The sequence below is a fragment of the Botryllus schlosseri genome, chromosome 6, assembly GCF_051294905.1.
Source record: "Botryllus schlosseri isolate E-star chromosome 6, Bs_hap1, whole genome shotgun sequence".
Taxonomy (NCBI): domain Eukaryota; kingdom Metazoa; phylum Chordata; class Ascidiacea; order Stolidobranchia; family Styelidae; genus Botryllus; species Botryllus schlosseri.
Window position 1 is genome coordinate 9,632,359 of NC_137241.1, and position 24,922 is coordinate 9,657,280.

A 24,922-nucleotide genomic window follows, 5' to 3' on the forward strand; every position below is an offset into this window, starting at 1 on the left:
ATGTTCTTATATAGAATGTAAACGTTTACATTCTATAGTTCTTACCTACCCGCTCTCTCTTGCTGCTGTTGTTATTAACATCTTTGTGCAATGTGCGTCTATATCAGGTAGCCTACCATACGTGTGTGTGAGGAGAAGGGGGTGGGGGGCAGTGCCTTACCAACCACGAACCTCACCCCACGTCACTGGTCTGAGGTATGCTCTGGTTTCGTTAACGACGGGTGTATATTTACACTCATCTAACACGGGTGTTAGAGGGTGCGAATACACACCTTTTTCGCTAAGAATGGGGCCTACGTCTTCGGATATCGCGCCACCAGTAAGGCAAGCATTCGATACTCATGAATTATGAAACTCTTCGCAAATCTACTGCGTTATTGAACTAACCTATAACGTAACAGATCAATATTTCTACCTCAGGCAACTGCACCGTATGCATCGCGGCGCTGTCAGACCAAGAGATCTAACGCCAGAAGCGATCGTATGCTAGGGGTGCCATACGTCCGGAATTTCCCGGACATGTCGGGTCCTTTGCCTTTATTCTAGGGTTTGCGAATATGTTGAACGTTATCAACTTCCAAAATAGACCGCGAGTAAGTCTGGCAAAGGTGCTGACTTCTTTTAGTAATCAGTTCGCCAAATTTTGATCTGGGCCACAGAACATTTTCAAATTGGAGATGGAGTTGCGACCATGAAAGGTTGGAAACCACTGGATGTGGGGAGATTATAAAGCTCCGTGGTGCGCACCGGCATAAGGCTGAGAAGCAATCTTATCGGTAGGACATGAACATGACCTAACGATGTGCAATTACGCTCCCTGTATTCTTCCTCCACCAACTCTGATCATGTGAGCGGAGAGTAGTATCTATATAGTAATATATGGAACGACCAATATTATTGACAGAATTTATTCAAATAATTTAACGACCAGATTCATATAGCAAGCACCCCCCAGAAGTTGCATCGATTACCGTATAGTGTGGGCTTAAAATCATTGTATATTTAGGCGAGAGGGGGCTGAAAACATGTGATTTCGGTCCCGGTTACACAACACACAGCCGCATACTCCTGAACCGGATCGTGAACACCTCTGGTCTAGCTTTGCTAGTGTGACGTCATAACTCATTTTGAAATACACTAGTGGGCGCTAAAGAGTGTCCGGAATTTGGGTTGCTGAAATATGGTAAGTGGTAACCCTATCGTAGGCTAGGGTTAGCATACGTCCTCTTTTAAGAGGATGCGACCACTTTTTGACTTTTTTGAAAGTGTCCTCGGAGGACGCCCAAATGTCCACTTTTTTGAGATTTTGTCCTCTTTCTTGAGAATTTTGTTTGAATATGGGATAAAATTCGAGTGTGATACAGTAAATCAACACTGAAGTAACGCTCCGGCGGCTATTTCGGGAGCTGAGCCGGAAAGTTGACCTTCTTTTTTTAGTCAACCGACCGCAAAGTCGGGGAAAATTCACCATTTTTCCCGAATTTTATGTCGGGAAATTTTGAAAAAGTGTCCTCTTTTCACATATCCAAAATATGGTTACCGCAACCCTATCGTAGGCGTACATTCCACTGCCTGTTAGGTATATTTGTAATACGCTATATCCGCAAGGAATTCAGACTCGATATACTAGGGCTATTGGACACGGCGTCATTTTCTGCAGCACTCAAAGCGGATTTGTTGTTTTACAATCCAAATCCTGAATTCATTTCATACCGTGCTGAAGGCCATGTCTAAATCTGGTAATGAGAATGCCTTCGCTACAGACGGGCTAACAAATCACACAAAATACACACGCATATTGCGATCGTTTACAGTTTAGTCAATATCCATAATTTCTGCACGCACGACACAAGAAATGTCTCGGACGAAAATGATCCTCTTCAAGCTTTTCTACGCACCTATACAATAGACAGTTTACTACATGACTGGAATTGATACAATAAGAATACGATAACATAGCACAGGGAAGCGAAGAACAGTGGATATCAATGATAAAGCACAGCTTCTACGGAGCATCTATTGGTGAAAGGTATGAAGTGCAAATAAAGTAACAGTGACGTATAGCATATAAAGTGTACTGCAGGCTAAAAATATACTGCGATAATTCAACTACTACAGCATCGAAGGTACAATTTGCAAGCAAACTTATGAATCTACTATGCACAGAAAATGGAAACATCAAGTGAAATTGATTGCTATTCATTTCTTCACTACGTCTGTCAACTGCTTCGCATGGGAAATGAAGTGGTCTTGCTGCAGCTTGAGACGGTGCAATTCTCTCGCTTTGGCTTCCCCAAGCAGGCTTTCATCCATGACTGCGAAAAGAGAGGAGAGAGTGAGCTGCAGTTAAAATGTAAACATTTTTATGAACATTTGACGTAGACCACTGGCTAGGTAGCTGCTGAGTACAGTCTAAAATATTGTCAGTGTCACCACAAGATAGAATTCATTGTTTGACCCCAACGATGCGTGCAATTACATTTTCTCATTAAAATGACAAATTGGCTATCACAACCATTAACTTTAACCGTACCGCCACAAATTTAAATGAAAGTGAAAAATAAAACAGGTAAAATAGCCATTGTAGCACAGTATGGCATCTATTCGTAGTATCATGAGTCATTTTACATTAGTCCAGCACTCTACCAACGTTTTGGATGAAAGTCTTTATCGAATACATTAATATTGCCGCTTGCATGATAGTACTAATGCATGAATGGATTTACTGGAATAGCAGCAACGAGAAGGAAACTCCTACCGTGGTGTCATTAAGTTGTGCAATTTCTACATGGGAGTGTCTTAAGGCGTCAAAACAAGCCCAATGCTCACATTCAATAGAAAACTCAATAGTGCAACAGCTGCAATAAATTTTCATTTTTAGACTGGTCTGCTAAAATATTGACATTTTGAAACCAGTCCGCATAGGGAAACAGGTCGCCCAATCTCTGCTTTAAACCAGTTAGATTCGACCCAAATCACAATCCAAACAACAAGTCGGAACATAAAAAGTATTGCAACATACTTCCTTCATCTTCCATCCCTTCGACAAGTCGAGACAAGTTACTCGAATTCTCCACCAGCATTTCATCGATTTCATCGGCCGTGTTGCTTGCCCGGATTGCTTTCGATTGCAATGCTTGCTGCGCGTTCTGCTGACTAACGTCCGTACCTTCTTGGGGTACGACCGTAACACTGAACATAAACATACAGGCGTGAAGATAAGGAGTGTCGCAATAGGAGTGCTGGACTTACGATTGCGCAGGTTCCGTGATTCTGCCGCGCAGTTTTCTCAGTCTGGCCGCCACCAATTCCTTGTCGGTTGGATCGGTTTGCTTGGACAAAATCACGTTCTGTATTTTCTGCTTGTCGCCGAATTCTTGATAGCGAGATATACGTCGACTGATACTCTGTAAAGAAATTTGCCCGGTGAAATTCTCGGTAATGAGGAACATATCATACAGCATAAGGAGATCCAAGTAAATACAGTGTAAATCGTCTGCATTTTCCGGTAATTATGAATGCTGGGTGAAATCGCGTACCTGGGCACACGTACAGATTCAGAGGCGTACAGACTCAGTACTCGAACAAATTGACTCAAACTGCTCGCTTGAATCATAAAAATCAATACTTGACTCGGATTCTAGTACTCCGATTAGTAACGAAATATCATAATTATCCAACTACCAAGTTACCGAAGCTTCATGTGACCTATTTCCTATTGTGGGACCTTATTAGATAAAATTTTCAAGGCTTGGATAATTGACAATTTTATCGCAACATTCCAAACTGATTACCACGGCGTTGCGATAGATTGATTTGAAAGCACTTACTAAACATAATCTGATATACACATCCGAAAGCCAAACCGATATAATAGCATTCGTCAGCCACATGAAATCACCACTTACATCTTTCGTGAAATGCATCGACGACGGGATAACCACTTTCACGTCCATAAGATCTTCCAAAATTTCAGTCTTTACGTCGACAGACTTTACCGTTTCGATCGGTCGTAGCGAAGACCCGCTGTTTGCAATCGTGTGCTTGGCGGCGACACCTTTTACAGCTCTTGCGCGGGCAAAGAACAAATCTTCGCAAGCGGTCTTCATACCCTACGGTCAAAACGTATCGGGTATGAGCTCTGTCTCAGCACTGTAGTGTACATATCGACACAGAACGACACAGTCATAGTTGTATTTATCTAGATAGAGCAGACGTGTAAACCATACCGCCCGCTGGCCAGATCCAGCCAGAGAGAGACATTACTCGATTACCTCACGTTCACACCATCCATAATATTTAGTCAATGAATCACATATTTTTAGCAGTGATTCACAGACAGCTACTTTTAAAATTCCAATATGTATCTTTACCACTAACGCAAAATGCCTAATGACCCCACAATTAGGAGCAGTCTTTGAAAATATATTGAGTTACCATAACACAGGGGCTATTTCACAATGTTCTTATCGCCATTTTACTCGTAAAAGTGAGGCTAAAATTACCATTCGGAATCCACAGTGTAAAAAAGTAGGTAGTTTCGCTGGAAAAACCAATATCTATAAGTTGAAGTAGTCTTAAAGCATAACTGTTAGAGTAAGTAGTGTATTTATTCAAAATCTACTTCGGTTCTCTGAAAAAGAGTACTTTATTGCTCATCGCCGTTGCACATGAACGAATGATTCAATGCTTTCTAAAAATGGTCGATCTTATACTTTCAGAAACGGAATTGTGGGTAATATCATCAGCACCAGCATGGGAAAATGAACTTATATACTAGATTATATTGCCATTTAGCTGTACCTTGTAGAATGCTCTCAGGAAATAAGGGTCGCTATCATCTTCCATCTGGTTGGCGGCGATATGAGCCATCGAATGTACGATCACCATGACCAGGTCACCGACAGAAGACAGACGCTCGCGTCGAATGAACAAGGTAGCGGTCGGCGCACGTTGGTAGAAGATGGAATGTCGGAACGCGTTGCGATGGTAGTTGTTGTTCGGCAATTGAGAGGCCAGAAGCAACCGTACCTCAGAAATCTGAATAAGACACGTCGCATAATTTTGTTTTCCAGAAATTTTGATTTATTGTCGTGTTACGTTCTACCAGGGTTGTAATTCTCTTAAAAATAGACTTCAGTCACCTTGTGTATTGACTCGAGTAATTCTATGTGATTTAAATGAAGCCTCGTGTATCAGGACCAACACTTGAAAAATAGGCCTGGAACCTATCTTGTATCTCCTTGAATGAACATGAGCAAGAAAAACGAGCATATTATGAATGCGAGGCCTGCGATATCACTCAAGTGTCTCAAAAAATGAGCTGAAACTTACTTAAACTTGATAGTGAATAGCTGTGATAGCGAAAACTATGACTTGGACTCGGACTCAAGTCTCAACACTATTACTAGGACTCGACCCTCTGCTCCCCAACTCGGACTACGATTTGACTCGACTTGACTTGAGTCAAAATTATAAAAGAGACTTATGACTCGGAACCTTGAGACTTGATTACAATGCTGACTGTACGATTACCATCCAGAGAGCAGATTGCCACAAAAGTGGTAGATCACAGAATGTACAATATAAATACTAAAACGAGCCACATCAGCAAATAATGATTGGTGCTGGTTATTAGTGCCCCTAAAAAGAGTCAAAGGATACCAATGTAACTGCACAAACATAACATGTCAAACGTACTGAAATTAACTATGCATTGAAATAAAATAATTATAATAGAAGTGTATTAAAACTGAAGCTTTTTGAGCAGACAACCAATCATCATGTCATAGATAAAAACGCCGAAATTTAAAATGCACCCACGTCCAAAACCTGTTGCATGAGTTTGGTGATAAAAACGCCAAATCGGTAAACGACAAATTCGCTCGTAGATATGCTGTTGAGATCTACGGCCTGCAGCTTACTGCCAAGCATCCACTGAGCGTCCTGTGAAACGAGATATAATAATGTGCCGTAGAAATGGCGAAAGACCGCGAAACACCACAAGTGGTGTAAAATACATGTGTACAAATGAAGGAATAGGACTCATTTCAAACTAATATCTTAAATGCATTAAAACGCCTTGTGGACATCAATGCATGTGTTACTTTTTGAAATAATACCAAAGATGCTGTGTTATACACAACTAGACAGCGATGAATGGGGTAGACACCAAATCCACACATTACAATGAGAATAGGTTGTGTGAAAGACACAATTGGATATCAATGAAAGGTGTTGATATCAAATCAACACGTTTTACAGTGCTTTGAATACGCAAGCGGATATCAATAAAAGGGGTTCATACTAAATGAACATATTATATAGTGTACGGAATTCACCCCAGGGATGCAAATGAAAGGGTTGATACCAAATCAACACATCAAATAGGCTGTTAAAGGCCTACCTGGATATCAATGAACGGGGTCGATATGGAGCTCCTGACGATTTGAGACTTTTCGTCGAAGTGCTTCTTCAAGACTTCTTCCACCGATTTCAATTCCTGCACAAGAATTTTGTTTCTTAACATAGAATCAACAGAGGCTTTCCATACAAAATTTAAACTGAACATAGAGCATAGAGCACAAACAAATAAACTACAGAACTACATACTAAACGCAAAGTCCTTGTGGCAAAACCAACAATAGCACAAACTTGGAAAAAAGGAGAAGCCATCATGAGAGAGCTCCAATCTTCCAGCGCATGCCCAGGTGCAAAAGGGATTGCCGTTTCCTGTTCGATGCCCGCATATTTATCAGGATCCATCACTTTGCTGGAATTCCTAAACAGGAATGATGCAGCGTATAGCAATACTGTATATCATCCCTACACTAGGGTGCTGTGTGCAAGGCCAATAAAATATAACAAGCATAAAGATATGCATAAAAGATGGAGTGCATAAATGTAGTGAAAGAATGAACACTACCATGGTTGGGATGCATGTGTAAATAAAACAGTTTTCATGTTACACATGAAGACATCTGGTGAGTTTGACAATATGATAAAAGCTGGAATGTTGTTCCACAGAAAGGAAAACGAAGAAGAAAAGGTTCTGTCGCGGCAGGTCTATGTTTTGACTCTTAGCCCATATTCCATATTGCTACTATGCAAGTCTGCTTTTGATTCACGGCCAGTAGACACGATTTTGGCGACGAAAAGGTCAAGCCGGCAACCATGCCCCACTTGAAAATTTCGATCATGCATCTCCACATTATGCTCATAGATATTGCATACTCCGATGGAAAATCGATGATTGCATTTATTTTTTGAAGCGGTGAATAAGTCAAATTGTCTCCAAATCTGAGTCCGTTGCTTGTTGTCACTGGGAATTCTGTTTGCCGCAGCGATAAACTCCATTTCGCGTAGTGCCCACAATAAAAAATATCTGTCTCAACAACCAGGCAGTTACCTGACCGCTTCCTCTTGCTTGACCTTCAAATTATCTTCCGTTGATTTCAGGGCGGTCTCGCTTTCCTTAACGAGAGCGTCCATTTTTGTAGCCTGTTCCACTTCCAACTTTTCCTTTTCCTTGTGGAAGTCCTCCTTGATCTCTGCCATTTTGTCGTCCTTCTTTTTCTGCCTTCTCTCTGCCAAGCGACGCTGCAAATCGGCCCGGGCCTTGCTCTGATTCTGCTTCAGCTGGGACTGAAAGTGGGTTGAAAATATTGAGTAAGATCATATCTTGAAATGTTATTCTAGCAGAAAATGGTACAACAGTATTTCATATATACAGTGGGGTAATTGGCTAGTTGGTAAAATTGTTAGTTTGGCTTACGGCTAAAAAATTCTGCTCATCAAATTGTGCTCAATTCTTATATGTAAAAGCAAAGTTATTAAAAAAAAAATTGTCCTTCTCACATTTCACCGGCTACCCCATGAAACAAACCAAAATCGATGCTTATCTCTGACTTGTGGACCTAATCCAACTGCATAGAATGCCAATAAGAAATTCAAACGGTGTGGACTGTGTACATTCAGTTTGTCCGTATTTTCACGATGTTCCTTCAGCAGCCTCTCTCTTTCCTCGCTCTCCACGTTCATCTGCTTGATTCTCTCCTCTTCGGTCAGGCTTCTGTCGGCCGCCGCCTTGGATTCGGCTTGCAGAGACGCTTCCAAATTCTTCTTCTCCTGCATTGAAGCCGAAGAGAGTTCCCTCTCCAACGACGCGATTTCGTCGTTCATTTTTTGATTCACTGAAAATCGTCGTACAGATTTGTAACGGGGTATCTTTATTTTATATATTGTCAAGTATTTCTCTGTATGATGATATAATAAACAAGGCTTTTTCCAACTACAATCTAACATCAGCATATATTTCTATGTATTATAGTTGTTATTTATATCCAAAATTTACCTTGGGCCTCTTTTCTTCTCCGTTCCTGCTTCATCCGCTCCAAGTTTCGATTCATCTCCGCCGCCTTGGACTGCCGGAAGCGTTCTGCTTCAGCGGCCGTACGCGTAGCCTCATCTGCGTATTTCTTGACCAGCATCTGCATTGAGACAGAAAAAAAGAGACAGACTTTATTTCCATTCAACCAAAATACACAACAAATGGACAGCAAAAATTATGATACAGAAAGACAACAATGCATGCACACTGGACAGTTTACGGTATCAGATTGGAGTGACTGATATGACTTCAGAGGTGAGCTAGTCAGTTAACATCCGCATTAAGCAAGTACACTGTCTCTACATGATATGTTTTGAAAAATGTTAATATAATTAAATAATAGTAGGAAACATAGAATGGAAGCGATGTCAGGGCTAAGTGGGGTAACAGTGTTAATATGTTGATAAGTCATCTTTTTTAAAATCTTTATTCAAATATAGGCCCTATCATTCATGGTTGTCTTATGGTAGTGCATTAACATTTCTTAGTTGGGGTTACTTTAGGATGGGCGGAAGTTGATATATCCCTTTGACTAGGATCTTGTAAAATGAGAGCGAGCATATTTATAATGTTCGAAAAAATCATCCAACACATGAGGCAAAATCTTTTGAAAAATATTCGAGCATAACTGTGTATTTGCGTTGAACTGTCAGATACGCGAGGTCAAAGGTCACAAACCTCTTCGGGATCCAAGCCTCGAAGGGTGTCGGCGAGCTCGCGAAGATGTTTTTCTCGGAGTTCCAGCCGTTTTTGGGCGTGGGTAATTGCCAGCGGAGCTACGGCCAAGGCCGTCACCGATGCGATGTATTTTTCGGACTCGGCATCAAATTTTTTCAGTTCTGTCAAAAGCAAAAATCGATTTCAATCCGCAAGTTGAATTTCGATGAGATAATTTTACCGTCGTCATGTTTCGATTCTAGTTGCTTTTTCAGTTTCATAACTTTACTGGCAGGTTCTCCGGCATTGCTGAGCAAAAGTTCGTTGATTTCTTTCAGTTGTCTTGCAAGCAGGAGTTCTTTTGCCTCGTACCGGTCTGCCTCGCCCTGAAAATACATTATTTAATATATATTTTATTCATATATTCAATATTTATACATTTATTTATATGATATAGATATCTATATATGGAAGAACACTGCGTTTGTGGGGATACTGCCATTGTGTCCTTATATAGCTATTTTCCTTCCTACCTTCATGTCATTCATTGAGTTATTTGTACATTATCAGAGTTAATAATTAGGCAGAATAGCATATAATGTCATATTTAATCTCTTGATTATATTCTTATTTAGCTGAAGGAAGTGACCGTTGTTAACCTATTGCAACTGCAACTGCTAACTTTATATACCATTTTAAAATACTGGCCTATGTTATACCACTACTATACTAGTCAGCGCCCAAGATTACCGGACCTTTATCTGATATAACAACCATGGCTATCGACATATGCGTCATTCATTTTCATCACTATTTGTTTTATGTTATCCCTAATTTCTTTCCATCCAGTGTGCCTGCCTCTTCTTTACAACGCCTACAGGCCTAGGTGGGTGTCTGATTTCAAAGACTACTCCAAGTCGTTCTGACATCTTCCTATCTTTCTATTGTATGACAGTCTTATGGTGTTTTGAAATGTTGAAATTGATATTACGCTGACACTGGGAACTGATATCTGTAAACCCGTGCTATTAAGGGTGGACTGGGATAGTTAAAAAACGTGATAAAAAGCAAGGTAGGTTTATAACTGGGCTGGCAAGCATCTTGATTAATCAAGCGTTATAGAGCCGAATATCCTATGAAAACATAACATATAATAATTTCCATGAATCTACTGTGGAAAGAAATCAGAGAAAAGGGGAATCATGACGAATACCTTTGCCTCTGCTTCGTTTCTGTACGCTTCCAATTCTCTCTCCATCATCTGCTGCAGCTCGGCCGACTCCTTCAAATGACGGGGCAGCAAAACCTCCTGGACAAATTGCTCCAACGACGTGCCGTCGGTCTTACCGGCCGCCAGTTCTTCGAGGACTTTTCTCTCGACCACTGAAGATTGATCGAGCTCATGGCCCGCCCTCTCTTTTCTCAGGGATAACAGTTCTCTCTCGGTACGGGCCTGGAATTGAGGTAACACTGCCCATGAAAATCAATGAAAAAAAGAGACACTGGTGCAGATACGGGAGATTTGTGTCCAATAAATGATTTCAATTGTAAAAATCGATAAAAACAACCATGTCAAGAAAAATTCGATCACATTGTTACACGAATTCTGCAAAATATGGGGCTATTCATGAATTGGCAATAATTTTAATAACATTTGCATTTTTCCAATTACAAACCTATACTTCTGATTACTGACCACATCTCGCCTAGGCTTGAAGGTTAGTAGCAGATTCGATCGTGCCTTTGATAAGGATTAAAAATATGGATTGGTTCCATCAACGCTATAAATCACAATTATAGACAATTCCTGCACAGAGAACGCTTTGGATTTTGATATTTGATTGAATTTTTACCTAATCCTCCATTAAGATTATTTTTTGCATGTAATTTTCAGACTCAACGTTGGTTTGATATTCAGCCGACACCCAAGTGTCGTAGTGGATGCAATTGGATCTTTCTTCAAGATAAATACTTTTGGATTTGGCTCATATCTGAACGTTTCGCTGGATTCATAACATCGCTACAATTAATTGGATTTAGGACAAGCACTAGACTTGGACTCGTTTGAATTCAGCAACTCAAGCGTCTTCAGCTGATTTCATTCAATAAAATCCAGATCATTTTACCAATGTAAATAGTACATGTAGGCCTACTTCACGGTAAAATCACAAGGAATATCCAAAAAGACACATGGTCCTACATTTTGTTCAGCCGCCAATTGTTCTTCCTTCTTTTTCCGCCTCTGTCTCATTTTGGCTTGCAACGTTTCCATCTGACGCTTCCTTTCTGACGTCAAAGACTTGTTGAGAGCTTCGGCCTGGAGCGACGTATGGGAAGCGTTTGAAAAAATTTTCATTCGCGGAAAACAAAGTGATTTACGTACTTGTTTCTTGTACTGCTTGATGAGTTTTTCCGTTTGCTTCTCATTGAGATTTTTGCTGTCGGCTTCCGAATTGGCTCTGGCAATCGCAGCAGCTTCTTGCAGGCTGGCTTGTTCGTTCAGTTGCTTTTCGATTTTGTCTTGTTCTATATGAGATACGATAAGTACACTTGATGAGATTCTTGGAGGCACAGAACTTCAATATCCAAATCAATATTATATGTAGTAGGGCCTATATTGAAATAATCCCAAATATCTTCGGCTGACACTCGTCAGCATTCAGTAGAGAATTGGAAACACGATTGTACATCAACAGTCGTATCACTAAGTACGATGTCACAGGCATGAGAATTTGAATAATAGGGCCCAACAGATTGCTTACGGCAAATATTCCGAATCACCCCAAATTCCTACACAGGATTCTTATTTCAAAGTAAACTCTACACCAGTGGTTCTCAACCGCCGGTCCGCGACGACATTCCTGCCGGTCCGCGAGGTATATTACAATTTTATACTTCAATTTCAAGATGTAATGTTGAATTCTTGTCCATTGATAGAATAAATAAAACATCAAATTTTAAAATAATTCAGAAGTTCGTGAGGTAACATTTGGGCTGGAAACGTGTTCGATTTGACTTAAAGTTCAAGACGTGTTATTTGACGAGCGGCAAGTTCGGCAGGTACGAGCTGACTCATCGCTAAACAGCGCAGTTTGCGCGATCATTCGTTTTTGATTCATTCATTTTGTGTCGGACCGTAACTGGGGAACCCAAAACCGCCCGATTGGAGAGGGGTCGAGCTTGAAAAGTGCCCAAAATTATTTCGAAATGAACCTAAATCATAGCGTATTTTTCTGAAACTTTTTCCAATATTTTTCAATTTCTTTTCGCGCTTTGCGATTTAGTGTCACTAAATGTCTTGCTTATTAGGTGCCCTTCCGGCATCAGCCATTACCCAGCCGCGACGTACCAACCCCTAATGAAGTATAGGCTAACATGGAACTCCGAAGGGTGTGCCAAAAATTCGGCAGCGAGAAAACCGATTCAGTCATGAATGATCGATAATATTCGGTATTGCCGCGATTAAGCAGAGGTGGTCAAAGTAGCCAAGAAAGCCACTCAAGTAGAAGTAGAAGTAGCGACGAAAAAATCTACTCAAGTACAAGTAGAAGTACTTCTTCCATAAGCACCCTAAAACTACTTGAAGTAGAAGTAGAATTGACTGACTCTAAAAGTACTCAAGTAAGTAAGTAGTTGTGAAAACGATCCTAATTTGTTCACATGGATTGTAAAAAGGTGCAAATTGAGCTATGCGAAAGGTGACGAGCTTGATTCGTATTGGTGCATACCAGCAGGTATCCAATTTTCGATAGCATAAGCATCCGTCCACATCATGGAAAGAAATGATAGGATTGATATGGAAATGCGATACTTATCCTCTGTTTTCTCGAACAGCACGTTTTAGAAAATAGCATGGTATGGTGCCATCCCCCATATTATAAGGTCCGTAGTTTAGTCGGAGAGCAATACGGAGAAGTTGTATAGGATACGGTGCTATACTTTGCGCGATTGCGCGACACTTAGCACGAGCGAGATGGTGTAATGGTTATGCCTCAAGCTTCTCGATCGGTAGGTCGTGGGTTCAATCCCCGGCCGGGTCAGACCAAAGACTAGAAAACTGGTATCCGCGGCTATCCAGCTAGGCGCTCAGCATCCACGGATAGCATGGAGGAAAAAAATGCGGTGGTGCAGACTAGATGACCTTGCTTAAAGGTCGTATCGCATCTCCATCGTCAAAGCATCTCGATGGTGCAGGCGAAAATAAATCTGATCTCTCTCTCTCTTAGTGAACGTTAATGAAAAATATGGTGGACCGTAAAAATGCGATATTGTGTAGCTCTATTTCCGGAAATTAAAGGCATTAGTACAGTTGCTTTTATACTTCAACATGTCTGTTATCCAGACAAAATAACTGATATTAATTATAACTCAAAGTATATGATACCGGGAATTGAAAATGAGACATAAATACTACTTCTAAAAGCGGAACACGTTTTTCATGCCTTTGGCCCAGAAAGTTTCAAAGGTCAAAGGTGGTATGTTAAATCAGCTCTAAAACTAACAAAAAATGTCAGAGTCCACTTTGCCAGGTTAGGACGCGCCATGGACATGCTAGATTTCGATATGATAAGTAAATGCTACATTGCAAAACATCGGTTTCAAACGTTTTGATGAGCCATATATACCGTGATGAATTATTTCATATGGGCGAAGGGGGACAATGTGGTGTGAACGCAGGGATATCTAGATATCTAATTCTAGATGTCCCTGTGTGAACGGAACCACGCCAGCCCGCTACCGAAATTATATTCATCGATTCTTCCGTGAAATCGTACTGGTAACTCCGTATTCACTGCGCGCGAAGCGCGACGAAAATTCTGGGCTTTACTCAATTCTTATGAAAATTAAATGTTGATACTCCTTGAAAACAGCCCCGAAATTCCTCAGGCTGTCTTCCTGATTGAAAGATTGAACTACTTCTACTTGACAAACTGAAAATAGCGAGAAGTAAGTAAGTAGATCACAAAATATTACGAAGTAGAAGTAGCGAAAATCAGATCTACTTCAGTAAGTACCAGAAGTAGAAGATAAGTACTTGAGTACTTCCAAAAAGTAGAAGTACTTCGTTACTGACCACCTCTGCGATTAAGCTACATAAACTCTCTGCTTACACCGAGTAGAATGAATGTGCTCACAAGTACATTGGAAAACATCTACCGAACTGTTGGGTCTGGGGGTGAATCCCCCGGAGGTTTGGCTTATCTTCCTGTGGGGGACCAAAACCGACGTTTTTGGGGGTGGACTAACGAAGTGCTTTTGCGGCCCGGATTTCCGGATGACCGGTATAGTTGCTGCAAGGTGTTTTCCTGCGGCACACATTGCATTCGTAGTTGCCAGAGTAGCGTATGCGTCTGATGGAAGTGGGCAATGAGCAAGGTAGCACGGCAAGGTGCTATAGGTTCGACTTGGTGCTTGGTTCGAGTTGGCGTGGTTGGTTAAACCCACGGCCTTCGGCGCGAAAAACTGTAAACGACTCTCGGGCGGTAGCACGTTTATCTGGATAAGGCAATTTTACCTCGAGTCAGCAGACTGACTACCATAACATCACATGGATGCTATCATGAAGATAATTAATTACGATCAAAACCCTTTAAATGTCACTCTCTAGCACCATATAATTGCAAAAAACGATTGCATACTTTACATTTTGGCTTCATTTCAATTTTCGAAGTGCACCGGTCCCCCAGACATTTTAAAAAAATTTACCGGTCCGCGAGGTGAAAAAGGTTGAGAACCACTGCTCTACACTATGGTTAGTGAACTATCAACAAAAATTCAGATAAACGCTAACTTTCTAGCAAGTTAGTATGAAGAAATACAAACATTGTGCATTGGCCACTTAACTAAATGTGTTTGCATTGGCCTTATCCTGCTTACATGTAGTTTTTGAACCAGAACACAACAAATAGCTAACCTTCCTTCATTTCTTGTTCCAGTAAAGATTCCATTTTCTCTTTCTCTTTCAGATGTTTTTGTTCGAGTTTCGCCAGCTTTTCGATCTAGCGAGGAAAAGGTAAGGTTGCATCATCAGTAAAATTACTGCAGTTAGTGTCAATATGGATATATTATTCAGATATCCGTACCTGAGAGTCACTCAGCTCTTTATCGGAAACAGACGCCATCTGAGAAGATTTGTCGCCTTCCCGGTCTTCCACACTCTTGAATGTTCCGACGATTTTATCCTTGCTCCCCTTGTCGGTGCCGTCTGGTATCGTGCTGGTCTGCAGAGTGGATTCTTTCACTTGTTTCGCGACGGCCTTTTCCTTCGCCAGCTCTTCCTTGAGTTTCTTGCGAGCCTCGAGTTTGGCAATGAGAATTTGCCTCTGAAATTACGTGTAGAGACGTTATTTCATAATCGAATGATACAGTAATGCGGTTGATGTCAGTGGGTCTACAGTTATCAAGGATGTCCTGTCGGGGTTCAAAGAATCTAGGTGTTAGTTTGGTGTTGACTCATTGACGGGCATCAGATGGGATGGTAGTGTAGGCTATTTTGCCGTATACTTTAGCGGTAACAATGTAAAATTGCTGGGTTAGTGTGTCTGCAGTGGGTTATAGGTATTTATGTGTTTGGTGCAAGAAAGCGTCTATCTTCATGAATAATTTCCCCCATGGGGTATCGTTTGTGTATAATTTTCAATAGGTCGTTTTAGCGAAATAAGTCGTGTATGATGGTAGTTGAATAAATTTTCGTGGATTCTACCTGCGCGTAGTCTCACTAGACATTTTTTATTTGCCACAGAGATGCACAGCACAAGCACCAAGGCATTCACATCTGATTACCAGCAAAAAGTTCGCGACTCCCCGACCAAATCTAGTTATTCGATTAGCCTACTTGTTAGAGCTTTCATTTTTTACTGCCTATTGAAGTAGTTTATACAGATCTTGGAAAGCACTATTTCTACTTCAAATAATATGATTAAAGAACAGCTAGAGATCACGCGATCAATCTAATAGCCGTACATTGAGCAACTTTAAAACAGCTTCATGGCAAACAGCTATGGTCACCAACAGGAAAATTTTAGTTGACACAATATCGCCTCACTTTTTTCGCCGAGATTTCCGCGTACCTGATTGTTTCTTTGCTCCGAAATCTGCCGTTCTATATTCTGCGAAGTTTCCTTATACTCGGCCATGATCCTGTCGCGTTGGTCCTGGTCCAAATCTCCATTTTGTGAGAGCATACGCTCCACTTCTTCCAACCTGTGCGTTTCTCTCTTTTCCCGTTCGGCTTGATCCAGAGCGGATAACACTGCGGCATCGATACGGTCGCTTTGGGCTTGATCCAGCTTTTCCAATTCAGCAGAGATTGTCTCGGCTTCTTCTGAGCTCATAGACTTGGCTGCTTCTAAAAGTAAAAAGGAATGAACACATCAGGGATTCAATACGCGCATTGTCCATATCCGTCCATATCCATATCTGACTGTTCAACAGTCTTCAGCCTGATGCATTAAAACACTCGATTCCGAGTAGAACACAATTCCAGATGCAAGACTCGTCTGTTAACATTGATTAACCAATATAAGAAATTACTTTCGGGGTAACAAAATTATTCCAGGCTTTCATAAATTTACGCGAAACCGCTTGAAATTTCCCGCCACACGCCACACTTTCGTAAGAACAAAGGCAGTGAAATTCTCCAATGACATAGGACCTCACGACTCTGAGATGTCCCTGTTCAAGATCGAACGTAAACTAACAGCGTATTCAAGTTTACAATACCTTCGCTCAGCAAACTGGGCTTCGACTTTCGTCGGGCCCTGCGCATTTTCATTTTCTTCTGCATGTTGGCACGCATGTTATTGAAACGGTCGTTCTCTCCTTTCTCAGATTCGAGCAGCTCTCCTATGTCGTCTTGTGCGATTAAAGACGCCTAGATTGAAACACAATATCGGCATTATAACTAGCAAACACTTCACTTAAGATCAAAGCTGCACGGCAATTAACATGCACTGATTCAATCTATCTACAAAGATGAAATAAGTAGACACTAGTGATCCTATAGCTCTCGAGGACTAAAGGGTTAGCAACGGAATGAAGTGTATTATATTCATGAGAATGATTGGCGAAAAATGGTTATGCAATTTTTTTTCAAGCCGCATCATACTATAATCAGAGGTGATCACATTAGAAGAGGTTAGAATTAGAATTGCAGCAAAAAAACATTCAACAAATTCGATTAGAATTAGATTACCGGTATAATTAGTCCAATTGGAAAAATAGAATTATCTGGTTTTGCAAGTCTGCATGATGCAGAGTCTTAATGATGTATTTCGTTATTACGTTTAAGCATAAGACAACTCACCGCTCGCGAATTGTTCAACGCCCGGATTCTGGCTTCCATTTCCTCGTCCAACCGACGTTTCTTGCCTTCCGGATCGTCACCCTCTTCGTCCTTGTACGCTTTCAAAAGCTCGGCGATAAGTTTGTCCTGCTGCAGCGCCAGCAGTTTGAGATCCCGGCTGACTTGGTCGTCGTCTTCATCCAGAATGTCGGGCACAATCTGAAAATGATGCGAGGGTGATGAAGTTCGATACCGGAGCTTGTAAGATTCATTCGTTGGTCGGGCTATTATTTTTGTTGCTATTGAAATATCTGATGTTTGTGGCATCGTAAAGACACAGTATGACGTCACAGTTTCTAGTAACTTTTGTAAATCACATTTATGCCTACAATAGTAATATAATCATGCGTACAAGCTAACAAATAGGGAACTAATAGGATGTACTAGCGAATGAAATCCGATCAGAAACTGAGAGGTTCTAGGTTGCAGGGTATTTTGACATGATAATCGGGACGTCGCTAAGAAAGATGTTCATGGAAGCATATTACATTTATCATCATTATTAACACGTGGCGAAACACATTTTATGGATTTAAAAGTTTGAAAGGATGGAGGAATTCCTGTGGTAGCCTATTGTATTTTTGTCCCATTCACAACAAACACCAGCTATTGGATCCTACAATTCGGGATCGGTGCATTGTATGTGGCCTAGTAAATACGTGTGACTACTGTATGGGCCCAATGTGTTAATGTTCAAATATCAATTCGCTAAAAAGGCTGCCGAAGAACGGCTTGCTACAGGAAAAATCTTTCTTAAAAAGAAAGCGTACCTTGTCCGGATCCAAGCCGGCTTCCTGCGCTTCTCGTACTTGTTTCATATGAAGCGCCTTCTTTCTTCTCTTTCTCTCGGCTGCGAGAGCCTTTTGGACTTCGGCGAGTTGGCGTTGTTTTTCCTTCTCAAACGTTTCTTCCACGTTGCGCATTTTCTCGGCGTATTCCAGCATGATCTGGGAAACGGAAAAAAAACAGAGTCGGAATTTAGTATGAGGTATTTTGAATCTGTAAAACTCCTGATAAACAAGATTAAGATTCAAGCAGTAGCAGTTACCAGAAAGTCTCAACCAGCCTGGCCTCAGATGGATCACAGGGCATTTTCAGAATTACCGACCTTTTGACCTCCAGTTACTGGCTTCATCAGACGCTATTGAAATTTGATTGCAGCTATTACACTACTGTAACTTGCACTTCATGATGATCTGTCTCTAGTTACTAATTATAATGTTTTCTTAATTAAACATGGAGTGGTGCAGTCCTTTCCCCAGTAAGTTTCATCTATTTCCAGTGTTTAACTAAAATGGATTTAGTTTTAGACCACTTCTTTGTGAACCGTTTTTTGAGCGAAAATATTTATTGTCAGAAGTAAGTCAAATAATGGATGTGTTTTTTATATCTGCATTGTTTTGACTGGCAATATCATCGTTAACTCCCCATAATGACAATGAAATGAGTTTTGAAAAACTTGACAAACATTGTTGTTATAAGGTAAAATTCCCATCGAGTAGTGTTAGCGATCAATTTGAATATCCTTGGCAAGACACATTTACAGGAAAGGTATCGAGAAACCTTTTCTTTTTCTTCGTCCGTTTTGCAAGTTTTGAGTTTTGCAGTCAATTCCTTCTGAATTTTCTCCGTTTCGACTTTCTTCTTCTCTTCGACTTCGGAAATCACCTTCACAAAATCAAATTTGCCATGTTGACCTTGAGCCAAAAGTTATCGAATACGCATGCCATGATATAAAAAGAACAAATCCACAACACCGCTTAGAAATGATGATCATTTTTATTCCATCGAAACCACTAATTAGAAAATGCATTTAAAATTACTTTATGTTGTGTCTGGTGTCTGTCAGGTGTCTGGTGGTTCAAAGTAGATTGAATTGGTAAAGGTCGCAGATAAATGGCACATTTATTCATCATAATCTTTTTTAGCATTATTTTGCAGTAAAAAGGAGTAATAATAACTTGAAATCAGTTAGTAAAACTCCCAACCTATAAATATATGTAGTAGGTAACAAAATAACGATAATAAACTAATTGGCAAGCAATGAAGGGACATGTTAAAACACAGGGTACAGGCAAAGTTGGTGTGTCAAAATCAATGCGCACGATAGTATTTATCCTGTATAAACTGCTTGTATTTATACTTGAACATGGTCATACCAAACAACATATGATTATATGAGAAGCATTTGCAACAAAACAACCATAAATCTCGTAATAAGACTTCAACTGGAACTAGTAAAAATCACAATTTCTATAAATCACTATCCGAGTGTAAGTTGTGTAACGTCTCCATACATTGTTTGTACATATTCGATACTTACCTTATTGATCTTTGCTATCTCTTCGGCGCGGAGCTGTGCTTCAAGACGGGCAATTTCCAACGTCTGTTTTTCTATCAATTCACGTGCGGATGCGCTTTTTTCTGATTGCAAGGTCGTGCTTGCCTTCGAAGAGCGCCGCGTTGTTTGTTTCTGTTTAAGTAAGACATTGATGTAGAAATAACATGAAAAAACGACAGTTTACATAGGAATGTCGGGTTTCATATACAAAAAACAGTTGGAATTGAATGATAGTGTTATGCGATTTCCTTTACAAACAATTCTATGCAGAAAGACACTTGAATGCAACGCTCAACAACTAATCAGTCATGAGTTCAATTTTATTTGCAACGCTGAAATAGCAGCAGATAGCACACAATACGACAACAGAATTGGCAATAATCGATGGGGTTGGTAGGAATGAATCTTTCTAGCAAATGTGTATAGTTGAAGGCAGAAAAATTCCAAAGCAAACCAAGCTCACATAAAATAAATAATCAAACCTTTCCGTCCGCTTTCTTTCTTGTTATCTGTGGAGTGCTGGCCGATGAATGGCTTCCCTTATCACCCTGATGAAGCAATATGAGAATGCATCAGCAATATCGACAGACGTGATCTCTTAGATTACCTCTACCTCATCTACATATTCAGTTTTGGAAGAAAAATAGGCTACTCACATTCAGAAACCTAAATTTTACCAAGGAAATCACAAATACACCAATAAACTTATGAATGGATGTAATTATCACAGGCAATTAGGCTGTATGGGTGCCATGTCACAATCACAGAATATGGTTATTAAAATGCCATTTTTTGAGATTGGCTGATTCCTCATCAACATTATTGCTTGTGTTGATATCATTGTTTAAACGTCTAGTAAATTGGCATCAGTGACCAGCTGGGCTTATTGGTTGAACCAATTCGACTACTAAAATTCGTACTTGATAACCGTCTTTGTCAACAGATATCTGTAAGACCGTAGGGCCGGCGTCTCGCCCCAGAGGTTGGGACCGGGCCAGGGCAGCCTGTCGTTCTTCCATTTGTCTTTGTTGTTGCATTGCAGTTTCGCGGATTGCTTCCAGAATCTTGACCTGGTTGGAAATAAAATTTTCATACTCAATTAGGGACAAACGTGGTGAGCACTGATACCGCTAGAATATAATAATCGGTTTGCGTGGCAAAACCTATAAATTTTGAAGCACAAATGAACCCTGATTCAAGACTCTCAATGGCATAAAATTTAAACTACTGGTGATAAATTTCCAGAGATTATTTGACATACAGAACATCAAAATACAATTCAATGGTATATTCTTATTATTATTCATATTATTCATATTCGGGTTCAATTCAAAAAGAATATACTACTCAATAATACATTTCTGTGGTTTGGTGGGAATTTGATCTGCGTGATCGGGAAAATAGGATGAAAGATGTTAAAACACAGTGGACGTGAGCAAAGGAAAACATATCTTGAGCCCTTCTGTTTTATGGTAACATTAATTCAAAATTACACCAAAAAATACCACGTATAATCGCGCTGAACCCAAACCTGTGCAGCAAAATCAGGTTAATTCAAACACATATACCGAAAAACAAAACTATTTAGATGGAAGGAGTGGAATACTATGGTTAAGGGTGAAGAATAGAAGAGTCGGAAATATTCCATTCCTGCCCATCTTTTACGCAGAAACAATAATGGTGCCAATGCTGGTACATTAGTCTTCTCTTAAGCAGGGTTGTAAACAAACCTGCTGCTGCGAGGAATGTGTCTGTTGCAAGGCACTCAGCATTTCCGGAGCAAGCTGGAAGTGAATACCGCTCTCGAGCAGAGCGATGAGTTGTTTCAGCAAGGGTACCAGTTCGCTTTGAGTCGATACCTACATAAAAATGGCACGTTCAGATGTGGTCAAAGTAGTAAGCACTGCTATTCAAATAGAAGTGAAAGTAATATCATGGGGATTTCTGAGATATGCCGAAAATTCTACATTTTACAATACAAAATATAAAGTGCATAAAACTAGGTAGTTATGCTTCAAAAGTTGCAGTGTAAGTTGTCTGTAAGCATTTCCACTTGACTAAGCAGTACAAGAAGATAAATTCTACTAGAGAACTCTGAAGAAGTCAAAGAACTTTAATACTGGACACGTCTCGGCAACATGTGAAAAAAATTGCAACAGTGATAACTTTTTGATTGGGCGATGTATAGTACAACCTGCAGACTTATAAAAATACATGTAATTTGCACACTGACAATGAGTTGATATAACTAAAGCCATGTGCTTATGAAAACTCTTGCGTTTAGGAATAAGAACTTCAATCTACTATTAGAAAATACGTCACTTCTTTTTCACGATATTCTTACGTTAATGTCGTCTCCATACACGCCAGAAGCGACGACCTCATAATCGCCGCTGACAATCAAAGTTCCCTTCAACAATTCCCGAGCTTCGACGGTCAACAGTTCCGATATCTTCCTCAAATATTCCAAAGTCGCCAAGTCGATGCTCGATTTTTCGATGCGGTTTTCGAGATGGCTTGAAAGTTCGCTCTATAATTACGAAGGAATATTCATACATCTGTCAAGTCTACTGATGATAGGAATTTGAAAATGCGAATTTAGTTCTTGTAGAAAGATTCGAAGAGCTTCTTGGAGGTACAGAACTTCAATATACAATTAAATAGTATATTCATATTGAAATGAACCCGAATATTTTCGGCTGACACTCGTCAGGGGTAATCGTCAGCAACTAGTAGAGAATGTATATCAACAATCGTATTACAAAATATGACGTCACCAGCATGAAATTTCGAATGAGAGAGCGTTCAAGATTAGGTGCACAACAGAGCTCAATAATAAAATCTCCTGATTTCATCCCAACTTAAATTTGAAATAATTCCTATCAATAAATTGATAGTAATATTAGGAAATGTAAATCAGATTCGTATATATATCCCGAATTCATCATCATCATCATCATCATTGGTTTATTAGCAATTTTATCAGTTCAATACACCACAAAAAATGCGATACAATGAAAAGACAGGAAGATGTCGAAGCGACAAGGAGTAGTCTATGGAATCTGACACCCACCTTGGCCTAGGCGATGTAAAGAGGAGGCATGCACACTGAATGAAAGTAAAGAAGATAGTATAGAAAAAGAATGCGACAAGAAATAGGGCGGCATGTCATGGGAAGCGAGATCGATAGGTCAGTCGTGGTCCGGTAATCTTGAGGATGGACTGTATTTATTTAGTAGCAATTGCTTGTATTTCGACTTGAATGTGGACATGCTCGTCGACTGTCGGATGGCCGGCGGGATACTGTTCCACACATCAGGTCCGGCATATTTGATGGAGCGATGATCTTTTCGGTCGATCATATGATATTTGGATGACGTGGACGCGCGTGTGTTGTACTTGTGCGCTTTTGATTCAGAGGTAAAGAAGTCATTGAAATATTCGGGGCAACGACCGCAGTGAAACTGATACATAAACTTGGCGATTTCTAGTTTCCGCATATCTTCTATGTTTAGGACGCCAAATCTCTTCAGCAGCGACTTATTGGATGGGCAGCCAGGCCCCTTTGGAGCCCTAGCTATGATTCGGAGTACTTTATGCTGTAGTTTCTGCAGTGGCTTGAGTGCAGTTTTACTGGCAGCCCCCCAACAGAGGATGCCATAATGTAACTTCGATTGGATTAAGGATTTAAAGAGTATCAGAAGAACCCATGCTGGCATGAAGCGCCCAAGGCTGTAGAACAGGCCGCACTTCGGTGATAATTTAGTTTCTAGGGACTGAATATGACTCTTCCAGGACATGTTCGAGTCCAGTAAAACTCCGAGATATTTGGCATTATCTGTGTTGGAAACGGGCTGACCAGCGCTATTAACGGTTAGGTTATTTTTTGAATTTACTGTCAGCAATTGCGATTTCGAGGCGTTTATGCAAAGGTTGTTCTGGGCCGTCCACTCATGGACTTCGGGCATTTGGTCACCAGTCAGGGCATCCAGCTCTGCCGTCGAAGATGCGGAAGAGAGGAGGCGAGTATCATCAGCGAACAGTGTGGTGTTCAATGAGGTTTCAAAAATGTCGTTGACATATAAGGTGAAAAGGACCGATCCAAGTACTGAGCCCTGGGGCACACCACAGGTCACCGGGTGAGGAGAGGACAAGGTGTCTGAGATCGCAACCATTTGTTGGCGTCCAGTGAGGTAACCTTTCATGAGCTCAAGTTGTGGGCCCCGAAGTCCGTAACGCGCCAATTTCGAGATGAGAATTTTATGATCTACGCAGTCAAACGCTTTTTTTAGGTCGAGAAAAATGCTACATCCCACATTTCGCTTCTCTGAGATATCATAGTACTGTTCGGCCACTGTTAGGAGGGCATGAGCGGTTTGGTGTTTGTTTCGGAAGTCAAATTGTTGAGGGGAAATGACAGACATTTTGGCGAGGAATGAGGACAGGCGGGAGAGGAGCAACTTTTTACAATCCCGATGCATGGGAGAACGGATATCGGACAAAACTTGGATCCGAGTCAAATCCGAATTCAAATGTAGGATATTATGGTTCCAATCGCCATTCTGTGGCCTGCGAATCGGTCTAAATTTGTTTTGCGTTCATGGATGTGTTTTTATCGTCAATATTTACCTGAATCTTCTTCTGCGCCTGTTCGTATCTTATCATGATGGCCTCTTTCGCTGTGGCCGTCGTTATCGGGTCTTGATTTTTGGCGGCATCCGATAGTCGCTCGTCTTTCCTGGTCTCTTCCATTTGCAGCTTGCCAATAAAGTTTCGCACCTGGTTAGTAGCGAGTAATGTTCATAACATTAGATATGATTTAAAGACAGGAATTACTAAAGTTTTAAATGACAAGACGGCATCAACTCCGTCACTACTAGACAGTCTGTATTGGTATGTCTTACACACGGAAGACAGACACACGCAATTACCATTTCCACAAGTTTCTTATAATCCAAATGCAACGTTTCTTCGGCTGTTTTTTCCGGCCCGTCATTTTCACAGAGTATGTACAAAACGTCCGGCGGTAAAATGGCGGTGAGGTCGTCCTTAGCCATCTACAAGTAGAACACCTGTTCTGAAACTGCGTCTATTAGTTTTAGCGGTTCGTAAATCACAGAATGCAACGAAATTACTGAAGCTGCAATTAGACAGGATTCTGGTTTGGTACTTGAATCCAAATTTCTGATCA

At 40.6% G+C, this 24,922-nt stretch overlaps 1 protein-coding gene across 1 annotated transcript in view; it reads right to left on the reverse strand.

Moving 5' to 3' along the window:
* Positions 1–1,798: 1,798 nt before the first annotated feature.
* Positions 1,799–24,922, reverse strand: part of LOC145440219 (uncharacterized) — a 108,062-nt gene continuing 84,938 nt past the window's right edge. Inside the window, exons 89-118 of the mRNA XM_080317789.1 lie at positions 24,663–24,788; positions 24,361–24,510; positions 22,076–22,261; positions 21,462–21,590; positions 20,652–20,801; positions 20,214–20,279; positions 19,714–19,863; positions 18,954–19,058; positions 18,161–18,337; positions 17,352–17,549; positions 16,769–16,919; positions 16,117–16,394; positions 15,130–15,369; positions 14,961–15,045; positions 11,430–11,572; positions 11,247–11,363; positions 10,260–10,499; positions 9,288–9,432; positions 9,068–9,228; positions 8,354–8,489; positions 7,972–8,192; positions 7,409–7,644; positions 6,655–6,781; positions 6,407–6,502; positions 5,824–5,946; positions 4,804–5,040; positions 3,909–4,112; positions 3,253–3,407; positions 3,023–3,192; positions 1,799–2,315 (exon numbers count right to left, since the gene is read on the reverse strand). Coding sequence (XP_080173915.1) covers positions 2,200–2,315; positions 3,023–3,192; positions 3,253–3,407; positions 3,909–4,112; positions 4,804–5,040; positions 5,824–5,946; positions 6,407–6,502; positions 6,655–6,781; positions 7,409–7,644; positions 7,972–8,192; positions 8,354–8,489; positions 9,068–9,228; positions 9,288–9,432; positions 10,260–10,499; positions 11,247–11,363; positions 11,430–11,572; positions 14,961–15,045; positions 15,130–15,369; positions 16,117–16,394; positions 16,769–16,919; positions 17,352–17,549; positions 18,161–18,337; positions 18,954–19,058; positions 19,714–19,863; positions 20,214–20,279; positions 20,652–20,801; positions 21,462–21,590; positions 22,076–22,261; positions 24,361–24,510; positions 24,663–24,788 — 4,818 coding nt within the window. The 3' untranslated portion in view covers positions 1,799–2,199. The remainder of the gene's footprint in view (positions 2,316–3,022; positions 3,193–3,252; positions 3,408–3,908; positions 4,113–4,803; positions 5,041–5,823; positions 5,947–6,406; positions 6,503–6,654; positions 6,782–7,408; positions 7,645–7,971; positions 8,193–8,353; positions 8,490–9,067; positions 9,229–9,287; positions 9,433–10,259; positions 10,500–11,246; positions 11,364–11,429; positions 11,573–14,960; positions 15,046–15,129; positions 15,370–16,116; positions 16,395–16,768; positions 16,920–17,351; positions 17,550–18,160; positions 18,338–18,953; positions 19,059–19,713; positions 19,864–20,213; positions 20,280–20,651; positions 20,802–21,461; positions 21,591–22,075; positions 22,262–24,360; positions 24,511–24,662; positions 24,789–24,922) is intronic.